The sequence below is a fragment of the Coffea arabica genome, chromosome 8e (assembly GCF_036785885.1).
Source record: "Coffea arabica cultivar ET-39 chromosome 8e, Coffea Arabica ET-39 HiFi, whole genome shotgun sequence".
Lineage (NCBI taxonomy): Eukaryota > Viridiplantae > Streptophyta > Magnoliopsida > Gentianales > Rubiaceae > Coffea > Coffea arabica.
The window spans coordinates 43392544-43406750 of NC_092324.1; the positions used below are offsets into that span (position 1 = coordinate 43392544).

General features: G+C 36.1%; 1 protein-coding gene across 1 annotated transcript; it reads right to left on the reverse strand.

Moving 5' to 3' along the window:
- Positions 1–234: 234 nt before the first annotated feature.
- LOC113702986 (uncharacterized) lies at positions 235–4715 on the reverse strand. The gene is made up of 3 exons (XM_027224190.2): positions 4036–4715; positions 1896–3263; positions 235–1485 (listed from the first exon to the last, which is right to left on the reverse strand). Exons 1-2 carry the CDS (start codon positions 4622–4624, stop codon positions 2071–2073), a joined length of 1782 nt encoding a protein of 593 aa, XP_027079991.2. The 5' UTR covers positions 4625–4715; the 3' UTR covers positions 235–1485; positions 1896–2070.
- Between the last annotated feature and the right edge of the window lie 9492 nt (positions 4716–14207).

A 14207-nucleotide genomic window follows, 5' to 3' on the forward strand; every position in this document is an offset into this window, starting at 1 on the left:
AGGACCTAATGGAGGGGAAGAAGATGAAAAATGACATTTCTTCACTAAACCCACTACTCTAAAATCTCAACCTGGCAAGAACAGCACGAAGATTCTTGAAACTAATATGGAAAGCTTATATGGTACTGTTCCAGACTAGAGATGCATGTCTCAATGCAGCGAACAAGTGGATGAAGCAGCTTGATAGACTTTCAATCATCTTGTGGACGTTTAACAAACATAATAAGTTATTCGTTTAGGAAAGAAGAGGAACGAAAAAATGTTTCAACTCATAAGCATGACAGAGATGCTGAAACTCAAGACAAGTCAGCTGCCACATTCTGGCTGCACACAGAGACACAGGCTGATGGCAAAATGTGTCTTTCCTCAACTCTGGAGGCACGTTGTCAAGGATCACTGCAACTATACAACATGTACTTTCAAATACAACATCAGGTCTATGCAGAAACTAGTCTATTCAGTTCGTGTCTGGAAAGAAAAAGGGACAAAAGCCCTAGATCCAAGACATTAAAACCAACTTCATTGCACTAATAGTAAACCATGGTTGAAGGGAACTAACACTAAAAATTACATGTAAGCAAACAACAGAGAGTTGAGAAACTACTGATTATTTTTCCACCCTCAAACCTCGTGACCTTGTTATGTCGCGCAATGTTTCAGCTATCTGCATTATCATTTTTCAAATTGCAAGTGAAGAGTGTATTTCCTAGCAATGAAGAGAGAGAACAGATACCATCCTAAGTCCAAACAAAGTTGACAACTTGTTACTGACAGATACTTCACTCACTGAGGAATACCTTCAATTGGTATTACATCTTCAAGTGCTGCAACGGTTTCCTCAAATTAATTGCTCTCCAGGGAAAAAAATCCCCATGATTCCAGTAGGCAAATTAAATCACATTGCATGTAGTTGTATCTCTATCAAAAATTCCAAAGTTGGTCAAACCATTTCTTCTACATCTAACAAGTTTATGATAGTCTGCCCAGAAAGCAACCTTCAGTAAGTAGGCAGAGAACCTCTATTCACCTCATCTTGAGGTTTCGCTAGTACTCTGCATATTTCTGCCCTTGCAGGACCCTTCACAAGCACATTATAGGTGTAGATGGTGGGTATTGTCACAACTTGGAAAAAAAAAAAAATTTCCGAGCAGGCATAGTGACACTTTTCATAATCCAGGTTCCACCAATGCATCAAATATAGTTTCAAATGGAAGTAATACTTGGCTCAAATCATCTCCTATCATCTCCACCAAGGAAATCTTTTGCATTTATTTACTGACATGGGCACTGCATATTGGCCAGGAAGCTGAACCTCGATCCAATCCTTTGCATTCAAAAACTGTTAGTATACTTTAGGCATCCTGTTATACACGAAGCCTAACAAGTATCAAACCAATGCTGCATAATTCAGTGGTGGAGTTCAAGTTTTCCACATTTAACTCTCCAAATTACTGTTAAAGGAATACCAGCAATCAATGAAAGACCCTGTCATGGAGAGAACAAATAGATTAACATTTTCAAATAACATTCTCTGTTCAAATCCTAGCTACTAAAGGCTACCAGAATCTGTTTGTGTAGCCCTGTGAAAAGTCTAGCAGTTACTTTCAAGGATGGGAGTCAGCAGGTTCAATAAGACATAAAATTTGCGATTAGAAATCCTGTGTAACAAATTAAATGATTTGATCCAAAGGTGAATTTCAACAAGGGTTTTGCTTCTGCTTTTTCGGGGAAGAGAAAGTTTCCAATTTATCCTTGATGGAAAAGTTTCCAACAGATTGAACACAACAAGGGTTCATAAAAGAAAAAAATTCTGCAAACACACGCAAATTTCCATCCAGCAAATGTGAAAAGGGGAAAACCCAATCAAGAAATTGATCAAGAGAAGCAACTGATACCTGCAAAAGACACTAAGTCTAAACCTTGAACTACATCAGGCCTCCTAGTGGACTCGCTCATCCTTTAGAAGAAAACTATCAATAAGCCTTCTTAACATATCCTTTGAGGAAGTGAATTCATTTAACAGGACAAGACAGGTTTAATCCATGTTTACTCCTTTCCTGACATCGTCCATCACCTGCCTGCACGTGATACACCACTCTTAGGTAGATATCTATGCTTCACAAGCTTCCTTGGGTTACTATATGTCTTTAAGACATCAGACATTACTACAGCTTTTTTCATAATAGTTTTCTTTCTAGCATGGGATAGTTCTTCATGAGCACCATATGTATTCGGCAATTTCTTTGAGTGAGGAACAGACGACATCAGATCAGAAATTTTCTGGGCCATTTTTAGCTTTCCCTGTTTCCTTAATTCGAAACTCATCTTCTGATACGTAAGGTACTGAGGGACCAATCCTCTACGAATCATATCCTCAAATTCTTCAAAGGCCATGTCAACATGCTGTGTCTTGACTAGCAAATGGATTAGCATGGTACTTGTAGCCAAGTCCAGATCACAGCCACTTGCCCTCATCTCTTTAACAACTTGCATTGACAGGTCCAACTTTCCGTGCACACATAACATCTTCACCAGAAGATGATAAGTAAGCCGATCTGGTGCATATCCAGAGTCAGTTATCTTAGCATAAAGGTTCAAGCCCTCATCAATCTTCCCTGATTTTGAGAAGTGCCTAAAGAAATAATTATAAGTCGTTACACTTGGCACAAACCCTCTATTTATCATCATTTTGATGATCTTACTTGCCCCTTCCAGATCTCCAGCTTTACAGAAACCCTTAACCAGTGAATTATAGGTCGAAATAGTTGGCCCAGATACCAACACCAAAAACTGTTCCATCATCCCCAGTGCCTCCTTGAACCTCCCAGCCTCTCCTAGAGCATCAATTACTGGATTATAAACAATTGCATTCGGCTCAACTCCTTCCCTCTTCATCTCAGCTATTAAGCCCATTGCTACCTCAACATGGCCCATCCGGCAATATCCTTCAACAAGAGTACCATAAGTTACAATGCTCGGCTTAATGTTTTCCCTTTTCATTTCCATCCAAAATTGTTCAGCCTGTTTTAAATTCCTTGATCGGAACCAGCCATTTAACAGTATATTGTAAATGCGTATATATGGAACCCAGCTTGTATCCTGTCCCCTTCGATTTTTAAGACACTTGTAAGCTACCCTAACAAGTCCCTCCTTGCATAAAGAATCTAATAAAATCTCAAACAATTTCTGCTCTGAATCTGAAGCCTGATGAAATGCCAAATTGGAAGCAAATTCATAAGTTTGAATAGCTTGTGAAGGCAATCCTGCAAAGGAAAGAGAGTCATGAATGATGCACAATTCAACACTTAAACAAAATAAATAAAGTTAAACATGAAGAACACAAAAATAATGACTCAATGCTAAGCAGAACACAAGTCAGCAGTAAACCGTTTTCTCAATAGGGAATGTATTGGATGCAACATTAAATCAAAAACTTGCTCAAACTACTTAGAGACATCTCATTTTCAGTATTTGCAGTTAAAAGAAGATTCTCAATAACAGGAAGATTCAGATCATCAGGGGATCTCTGGTGCTGGTAAATAACTTGATCATTGATATATCCAAAGCATTCCAAGAAAAGAAAGCACTTGTGTGCAAATGTTCATGATTCTCCTATAAATCTCAGTAAATTTTACACAAATTCTTTCTTAAAAACAAAATGGCAGGAAAAAATGCATCATGATATACGAGATTTTCAAAAGCAGCCATAAAAAAACTGAGGCCTCTGTCCCCAGCCCCACCATCCCCCACCCCCAAACAACAAAAACTGTAAAAAACGTGCACACACTGCTTCACAAATTCCACAACCAGAAAACTGAAACATTTCCAAGAGTAACAACGTACATAAACTAGAAACCCATAATCACAAAGATCAAAGAAAAAATCCTATTTGAACTCAGAATCCATCTTGGAGTCTAATTCAAACTTCAGCATTTTCAAATAAATTTCCAACAGTAAATCACAAGAATCTTGCAGATTATAAATATCAAATAATCCACGAATAAAACAATTATCCAGTGCAAAATGCAAGACTACCTGCTCTTGCAAATCTCCTGATCATAATAACAAATGAATCAAAATTAGGCCTCTCTTCACTAGCATTAATCTTATCATGTATTAAAGCCCAAGCCCGGTTGAACTCTCGGGCCTTCCCAAGTAGATTAATCAATGCATTGAAAACAGCCAGAGAGAATTTAAAACCCGGCTGTTTCTCAGCCCAGAGGTAGAAAATGTACAAGGGTTTAGGGGAAGAATCAAAATGGTTGAATATCTGCAGTAGCAAATCCGGCCTAGGCTCAACTCGGGCCTGATTCAGGGCATTTTCAAGCTCCGGGTCGGGCTCAAGGGAAGGATTGGTAAGAAGGTTAGATAAAGTGGTGAAGTCAGGGGAAGAGTCGAAATTAGGGCTTTTAGGGTTTTGGAACTGGGGTGGGGTGGACTTAGATTGGAATGGTTTTGGGTTTGGTTTTGGTGGGGGCCACTTTGTTCGATGGTTTATTGGCGAAGATAGCCGTGATTGGGTGGAGAAAAGTCTTCCAGCGGTGGTGGTGGTGGTGAGGTTGAGGAGAAGGGTGGCAAAAGAACGGATGCGGCGGCAGGTGGAGGAGGAGGAGAGGTGATTCATCACTTCATTTTCAGTTGGCGCGTGTTAGGAGGCAGTTAGTTAAATATTTCTCCCTCTAATTTTATTACCAAAAACAAGAAGTTTGTTAATTAGGCCTTATCTTTCTTCAGAAAAATTTATGTGTTCTGTTAACACATTTTTTAAGCACTTGTTATCTTACATACTAGGGTATGAAAGCCCGCGCGTTGAATGTCTCTACTTAAAATTTTTTACATAATTTTTAAGAAAAACACAATAAGATTGAGAAAATAGAAAATATTGCAGATATAAGTTATTAAAAAACATGTATATAAGATAAGTATCGTATTAGTTGAAGTAGAATTGCCCATAAACAAATCCTTTCATACCCTACATAAAAATAAAGTTAATTTTTAAGTGCACATAGTATTTCTTCTACATATGTTAATCAAGAACATAGAAGAAAATGTCAAAAAGGACTAACTGAATAACATAATAAGAAAACATCCAAAGTTGAAGTTATAATATATTACTTTTTATTATTCAACATCAACATAAAAAATTAGAGCAAAAACTTTTTTTTTAATGTCAAATAGATAATTTCCATCCTTATACTACAACTCATTACAAGATTAAAAAAGTTTAACACTTAGGTTTGTTCTTAACTAGTTTTATCTCATCCACATCAATTTTGACAAACCTAACACTCGAAAAGAAAGAGTCAACCTTGTAAATATATTATGGAAAGCTCAAAAGCATCACACAAATAATTTGGAAGTATCGGACAATCCATCTTAACTATGATCGAGGAAGTCCCTAAGTTTTTGTGCACATAGAATCCAAAATCCAAGCAAGTTGATGCCTAATATATTTTTGGTCTCATCAAGCAATCCGGCGAGTATGATGTGGATTGGAGCATAGAATTTATAATTGTTCTGATCAATAGGAAAACAAAACATAACATGATCCAAAATCCAGGTTTTTAGAAGGAAATAAATTTATAGGTTCATATTGATGGAAATCCATTGAGAACTAATAAATTGAAGTTAAGAGCTGGCTCATACAACTTATTGAGGATAATTTTTGCACTTTTGCCTCTCCTAAAGCAATCGGTAATGTGGGCAACAAATTTGTTGCATTGGACAAACAAACATGAGTATTGGGAGCTTAAGGTGTCTATTTCATAAAGCATTTTTGAAAGGAATAAGTGAACCGTTGTCACAATTTAGTCCTAAAGAAAATGCCCTTCACACTCTCTTGAAAGATTCACACTATAGGATAATATGAAAATTCGTTTCTTCTTTGATAGCACATCTCAACATCTCAATCGTAATGATGAAATACAATAGAAAAACACCCCCATATGAAAAGAGCTTATTTAGTAGAACAAACCCATCATGAAGCCAAAATAAGAAGAAATTGCACACATGAATTGGATTTGGAAGCCATAAGTAGAAAGTGGTTAATGATATTTCCCAATATTTGCTTGCAGATGTGGTATTTTCACTATTAACCCTGCAATGATGATCAAACGTTCACTATATGTTTCAAAAATTCCATATGAATGATGAAATTATGCTAGTGGAAAACAATCATACATAGAGTTCTGTGAAAGCAAGCAAATGAAAATTTGGTGGAATAGAAAATACCTCTTTGGAAGGTTGTACTCAACTAAAGGGAGTAGTTAAATCAACAAAATTATAATTTATAAATTTCACAACTTTGATACAATTAAATCAGAAATAAAGAAAAATAATTGGAACAAGTTGGCCGTGATTGTGATAATGATCATCCAACATAAGTTTCATAATAATTTGCATTAATTTTACTTTTACGTCTTTCTTCCCAATTGGCTTTTTCACCCTTGTAAGAAACACAAAGAAATATATGACTTTAGAACAAAATTGTAAAAGGCAAGACACTGATCTTAGTTGTATAGAGTGGTAGGAATAAAAAAAAAAGTTTTATAGAGTGGTATACATAACGGGTACAATTTAATGTTAGGAAGAAGAAAGATCCTATATTTGTAAATGTTGGGGAAAAATGGAAAAGCAAGAAGCAAATGGATGAATGTGTGAATAATTAGAAACAGTTGTTACTTAGACAATAATTAATTCAATTGATTGTAGGTTATGGGAGATCAAAAGAAAGAATTTTGATTAGTTGAAGCTATTGATTAGGTCCGAGGTAATGGGGGTTATACTATATGGAATTAATTGTACAACAAAAATCATACTTCAATTAAATGTGTCTATAACACTATTTCAGTAATTACATCAACACATAAGCTTATATAAGTTATACCCGATGCAAACAGAGTGTAAAATAATTTCACATTCCAAAAATACCCAAATATCTCAATAAATAAAAATTTTAAATGTACAAACGTAAGGACATTTCCGTAAATATATCCAAAAAATGCTGTCATCAATTGTACCAAAAGCTTTAAAAAAAATTACACATCATTCTATATTCCCAAAATGTCCCTATTCATGTGGTTGAAATTCAAAACCACAACTCATTCTTATATAGTATAAGGACATCAAATCATTACAATATATATTTTTTTATAAAAATCTTATAAAATAGCAATTCAGTTAGTTAAATATTCCTCCCTCTAATTTTATTACCAAAACAAGAAGTTTGCTAATTAGGCCTTATCTTTCTTCAAAAAAATTTTGTGTTCTGCTAACACATTTTTTAAGCATTTTTTTGTTATACATATATCAAATCATTACAATATATTTTTCTATAAAAATCTCAAAAAATAGCAATTCAAACGGGCTTTTAGTATTTGAGTAGTTAGGACAAAAAAAGGGATGGTAAGAAGCCAATGGTAAAATTGAAAATTCATTGTATCATCAAATAAAAAAAGAATGGGATATTGTAATGATGCAATTTCATCTTAAGTTGCCAAAGTCAAATATGAAAAATAATTAGTGGTATTATAGCTGCTGAATTCTTGAGCTTCTCCAGAACCTCCCTGTCAACAAACTGTTCTTTCTACAAGGAGGGTTCAGCTCGATTGGGGTGCCCATTTGGGCACAAAAATGGACACTCTCACGGATTTGAGGTATTGATAAGGTGAATATCCAATATTTTCAATGCTAGGCTTAATAAGTATAAGGACCTCAAAAAATCTCTTTTCGTCCTATGAACTTTAAGGTGCATGAAGTTTCATATTTCATTTTGTAAGCAGAACATAGAGACTTTCATTTGACTTAGGTTGATCTAGGCCATAGGCAGATATACGTCATGACAACTCTACCCTTGAAAGACTTTGGTAGTGCTCTTGGATTAGAATCCAAAATAATAAATCAAAACACATAGAGCCATCATCTTATCGTATTTTTTTGTCAAAAGAAAAAAAATAGCAAACTAATCGATATTTTGATCAGTTAATGAAAGAGCCAAATGCAAAAATAAAAAATAAAAAATGCATGTTGGGTCTTTGAAACAGTTCTGATCATATTGATAATAAAAAGTTTGATCTGTTTTATCGAGAAGGTCTATGGTTCGAGTCCGTATATATAAGCAAAATATGAAAATAGAAGCAACTACAAGTACCTAGGTCCAACCAATTGGAAACTTGGAATGTCAAGAATACATTGCCTAGTCGGCCTCTGACTTATTGTTATAGTTCATTTTTGAGCCATTAACAATATTATGTAACTTTTAATACCTCAACAAATTTAACGCCCAATGTATTGGCCCTCATATCAAATTTTGCCATTTGATCTAATGAAATGAGTGACTAGAAGTGCAAACGAGTAGAGTCGAGTTAAGTTTTGCCATAATCGATTTGAGTCTCAATTTAATTTTATGAAACTTGAACTCGAATTCGACGATCTTTCAATGTAAAACTCAAATTTAAAAAAATAAAAAATAATTATTTTATTTTTAAAAAATAAATAAAATAATAGTTTTTCTTAACAAATAACAAAATATTAGGAATATATATGTAATTTTAATATTAAAATAAATAAATAAAAGAATGTATAGTCGAATCGGCTCACGAGCTAATGAGCTGAATATCTTTGAACTCGAGCTCGACTCAAACTCGATGTTGACCGAGCTTAGACTCAAGTTGCTTGCGAACGGCTCGATTCGTTTACATCCCTATATCAAGTCCAGGGGTGTGATTGAAATAAAACCAAAGTTACAAGGGCCTTTGTATCAATATCCAGCAAATTTGAAAGTTAGTTAAAGTTTGTTAGAAAGTTGCAGAAACAGTTGTAGAGTTAGTTAGCTGAGTGAGTCAGTTTTCGGAGAATTCATTGCAAGAGTGTATAAAATCCAGATTGTACAGTGGATTGGAAATCAAGAAAGAATAATCATGTTCCCTTTATTACTGATTCTGAACTTCCTCTCTCTATTCTCTTTCCCTCACTCTCCCACATTTTCTAGTTCCTTTCTTTCTTTCTCCATTCATTTGTAAGTTTTTTTTCTCTGGATTTAGGGTCCTGAAAAATTTGGTATCAGAGCTAACTGATCCTTGGTAGCTCGAGAAACTAAGATGGCATAAAGTACCCACTTCAAGACATTGGAAGATCACCTCAAGAAGCAAGAACTAAAGTTGCAAAAAATAATGGAAGATGTCAAGAACATGCAACTTCAGGTCAAAGAAGAACTGGCAGGAAGGGATAGACGAATGGATTTGATTGTTCTAGGGATGGAGTAGAAATTTGAAACACTTAGTTCGATGATGAAGGCAATGATGAACAAGGAAAGGAGTTTAAATGAAGATGATAGAAATGGGAAATATCATACACCTCTGCTGCCTACACCACCCATTCATCCGAGGTTGAATTTGGAAACAGAAAGAAGCAAAAAGCTGTGAAGTCTTAAGTAAGATTTCTGGTTACAACTTTCCCAAGATTGAGTTGCATATGTTCAATGGAGAAAATCCTCGCGAATGGACTCGAAAATGCAACAAATATTTCTTGTTGAATAAGATTCCTGAGGATCATAAACTGCTGGTGGTAAAATGTTCCTTAAAGAAAAAGCAGATAATTGGTTCCAGGGTATCAAATTAGAAAAGCCTAGGTTGTCTTGGGGAGGAATTGAAGAACTACTCTGCCAGAGGTTTAAGGGAACTTGTAGTAGAGGCATTGTCGAAGAATTTAACAAATTACAGCAAGTAAGTACAGTGGAGGCCTACCAATAGAGGTTTGAATAATTAAAGACCTTAATGCTGATCCAGAATCCCAACTTGAGTGAGGAATACTTCATTTCCAGTTTTACAAGTGGACTCAAGGAGGAAACCAAACCCATGGTGAAAATGCTCAAGCCAAATACACTCTCTGGAGTTGTGGAAGTAGCTCATTTATAAGAACAAGCCCTTAAGTTACAAGGAAAGACAGTGAAGGAAGGAAGGAAGGTGATGGCTGAGCCAAGATTTGAGATGTATAGGCACCCTAATTCTGCCAATAGAGGGATCAGTAATTACAAGTTGCCTTAGGGCAATACACCTAAACTAGTAACCAGGAACACAGAAATTAAAAAGCTATCTCCACAAGAGGTACAGTTTAGGAGAAATAATGGACTCTGCTTTAAATGTGGAGAGAAGTTTGGTATGGGACACTTGTTAGACAGGTAATCGGAAAAAAGGCTTCTGCCTCGACAGGAAGAGTCAGACTTTCCCCTCTATGAGTTTCAAGATGCTCTGGGAGAGCAAGATGAGTTGACTGGTCGCCCAGGAGAAATATCCCTAAATGCTCTTTCAGATTCTCTTAGACGAAATACTATATTACTGGAAGGGCTGGTAGCAAGGGAAACTGCCAAAATCTTAGTTGATACAGACAGTAGTGACAGCTATATTCACCATAAACTTGTATTTGCACATGAAATTCCTTATGAATATGTTAAACCCTTCATTGTCACCATGAGAGATGGTAGCTTGGTGACCAGTTGTGCTTAGTGTCCAAAAGTCCTTTGGCAGATTGCTGATATGTTGAAATCTGGAATTATTAAGCCAAGCAACAACCCCTATGCATCACCAATTCTTTTGATTAAAAAGAAGGACAACATATGGTGTTTCTGTGTAGATTACAGGCACTTAAATGATCTAACAATCAAAGGCAGATATCCTATACCCAATATTGATGAATTGCTAGATGAGTTGTATGGAGCACAATTCTTCTCTAAGATTGATCTGAGGTCTGGATACCATCAAATCAGAGTCAAGATGGAGGATACACATAAAACTGCTTTTCAGACTCATCAGAGGCATTATGAATTCCTGGTAATGCCATTGGATCTGACAAATACACCTGATATATTTAAGGCATTAATGAATCAAGTGTTTGAGCTATTCCTGAGGAAGTTTGTACTAGTTTTTTTTAATGACCTCCTAATTTACAGTTCTACTACACCTCGGACAGGTACTGGAGGTACTTGGACAGAATCAGTTGTATGCCAAGCTTTCTAAGTGTTCTTTTGCTCAGCACATGATTGAATATTTGGGTCATGTAGTGTCCAGTGAAGGAGTCAATATGGACACCGGCAAAGTGGACTGCATTAGTTTCTGGCCCATTCCTAAGTCTGTTAAGGAACTTAGAGGTTTTCTGGGACTCACAGGCTACTACAGATGTTTCATATGAGGATATGGAACCATTTGCAAGCCATTAACAGTCTTACTCAAGAAGGATGCTTACTATTGGCATACAGAAGCTCAGAAGGCCTTTGATCAACTGAAATAGTTGATTATCACTGCACCTATATTAAGATTACCAAATTTTGATCTCCCATTTGTCATAGAAACAGATGCTAGTGGTCATGGTATGGGTACAGTATTGTTGCAAGAAGGACATCTCATAGCTTTTATCAATAAAGCATTTCCACCTAGAAATATGGGGCTGTCTGTGTAAGAGAAAGAACTGATGGCATTAGTATTTGCAGTAACCAAATGGAGGCACTACTTAGTGGGCAATCATTTCATTATTAAAACAGATCACAAGTCCTTGACGTTCCTATGGGAGCAAAGATTAACAACCACTGCTCAATACAAATGGTTGACTAAGTTGCTATGATTGGATTATGAAATACAGTACAAAAAGGGAACATAAAATACTGTGATTGATGTTTTATCTAGAAGACAGGTTGCAAACTCTCAGGATGTACCTCACCAAGTCATGGAATTGAGAAGTGTACAACCTGTGTGGATAGAAGAACTAAAAAATTGCTACTTTGAGGACACACAATGTCAAGAGTTGATGAGCCAATTACTTTTGGATCCTGCACCTCACAATTCTGATTTCCAGTTAACTAAGGGGCTGATTAGATATAAGGGCAAGTTATATGTAGGAAATGGTCATGGAATTAGACAACAAATAATCAAGACTCTACATGAAACATCTGTTGGGTGTCATTGTGGGCAGAGGGCAAGTCTACAAAAGATTCAGAGGATCTTCTATTGGCCAGGGATGAAAAAAGATGTTATTCAGTTCATTTGACAGTGTGACGTTTGTCAGAGGAGCAACCTTGAGCATCTTCCCTATCCAGGATTATTACTACCCCTACCCATCCCAAACCAAGCATGGGCACACATCACCAAGGATTTCATAGAAAAGCTTCCTTATTTCAAAGGATTTGATATTATATTGGTGATTATAGATAGAATGACCAAGTTTGCTCATTTCATACCACTTACTCATCCATTTTCAGCTGCTCAGATAACTCAGCTCTTTCTAGATCACATTTACAAACTTCATGGACTACCTGAGTCTATTGTGACTGATAGAGATAAGTTGTTCATTAGCAAATTCTGGCAGGAACTCTTTAGAATGATTGGCACTGCTCTGCATTATAGCTCATCCTATCATCCAGAGACAAATGCCTGAATCAATGCCTGGAAACTTATTTGAGATGCATGATCAGCGAAGTCCCTACTCAATGGAATCAATGGCTTAGTTCAGCAAAGTTCCGGTACAACACTTCATACCATACTAGTCTGGGAGTATCCCTTTTTGAAGCCCTTTGTGGTTACAAGCCTCTATCACTTCCTATGGGTCCTTATCATGACACCATTATACCAGCAGCTCACAATATGCTCCAACACAGAGTTCAGATGTTGCATAGGATCAAGGAGCATCTGCAACAAGTTCAGAACAGAATAAAAGTTTTTGCAGATAGACATAGGACAGAAAGATAGTTTGAGGTTTGTGATTGGGTGTTTTTAAAGATACAGCCATATAGGCAACAGTCTGTAACTATCAGGAAAAATCTGAAACTGTCCTGCTCAACTAAAGTTAATTTTTGTAAATAGTGGTAAGCAGAGTCGAATCCACAAGGATTGGGTGTAATTGTTTATTTTCGAATTCACAGTAACAAAGGGGGTATTTTTGTGCAGAAGGTGACAATCAAAGAAATCCAAATAAAATCTAAGAAACTATTAAAAATTAAATAACTAGGTACTAAAATCAAATGAATGATAACTAAAGATCTAGTCAAGAAATAACTTCAGCAATGGTTCACCTAATTGATCATCGATGCAAAGCCAATTCCAATTATTTACTAATAAATAGGTTATAACTGCCAAACAAGCGATGACAGTCCACCCCTCCTTACTGTGTCGGTGACTAAAGTACGCCCGTTAATCACTGCTCTAATTAGGAAATAATCCTAGGTACGCCTGTAAGATTTAATTTCCCAATTGCCTTACGTATTAGAGGAGCCCTATTCTAACAAAATAACGCATTACCAGGGTTATTTCAGATTAGCCCGCGTATTCCCCTGACACGAATCTAATCATGCCAGTTGTCACTAATTCAGAACAATTAAACAATTACGGATTTAATGCCCCAATTGACAATAGATTCCCAAATTAACTAATTATCCGGATCCAAAACAATCAATTAATTGAACAACCACAAGCACTGTAACCAGGGAATATGCGAATACCAATAAATAAAAGAAAAAGATAAAATTAAATCGATCTCACAATTTTTAAATGAACCGAAACCTTCGTTGTTTCTTGACTAGAAAAAGAGATTAGTTCATCTCTGTTGAAGAAAACCCGTGCAAAATTGCAGAATTAATTGTTGCATACATCGTTCCTCCATGCAATGAAGAGAACCGATTCAATTAAGAATAAAACAAAAGAACTGTTGAGGCCAAAGAATGACCAATTGTTTTTCCGCCTCCTTCGTGCGGCCTCTGATGGCCTAATAAAATAATACTACTAAGACTAAAAACAAGTCTCCTAATTGGGATTGTCCATCTCTCATACTACGGAAAGAAAAGAAGTAGGAATTAGCCGAGGCTAGCTTTTTCCCTACTTTTTTGCATGTGGCGGCTGGCTCTCCCAAGGCTCCCTGGAGTCCTCCTCGCAATTGACCTCTATCTCCTCTTTAACCGCGGCCAACAAACTAGGAGATTTCCTAGTTGACACATTTTTTATTTGTGCTGAACTACCTTTGTCAATTCAAATCATATTTGGTAAATTCTCACCTTTTTTATCACATTTTGCTCCAAATTCCTGTAATAAGCACAAATACCAAAAGTGAATAGAATCTGACAATTAATCCACATCGAGTCAGGTAATAGGGGAAATTAATTATAAAATAAATGATAAAATTGCAACCTATCACTTTCAAATCATTAAGAAGGTTAGTGCAGTGGCATA

What these genes read in the sequence shown, in the direction of transcription:
- LOC113702986 (XM_027224190.2), bottom strand. Translation starts at nt 4,624, where the DNA reads ATGAATCACCTCTCCTCCTCCTCCACCTGCCGCCGCATCCGTTCTTTT. An exon ending in CAGGAGATTTGCAAGAGCAG is followed by an intron (nt 3,264 to 4,035) that starts GTAGTCTTGCAT and finishes TTTCCTTTGCAG; the next exon opens with GATTGCCTTCACAAGCTATT.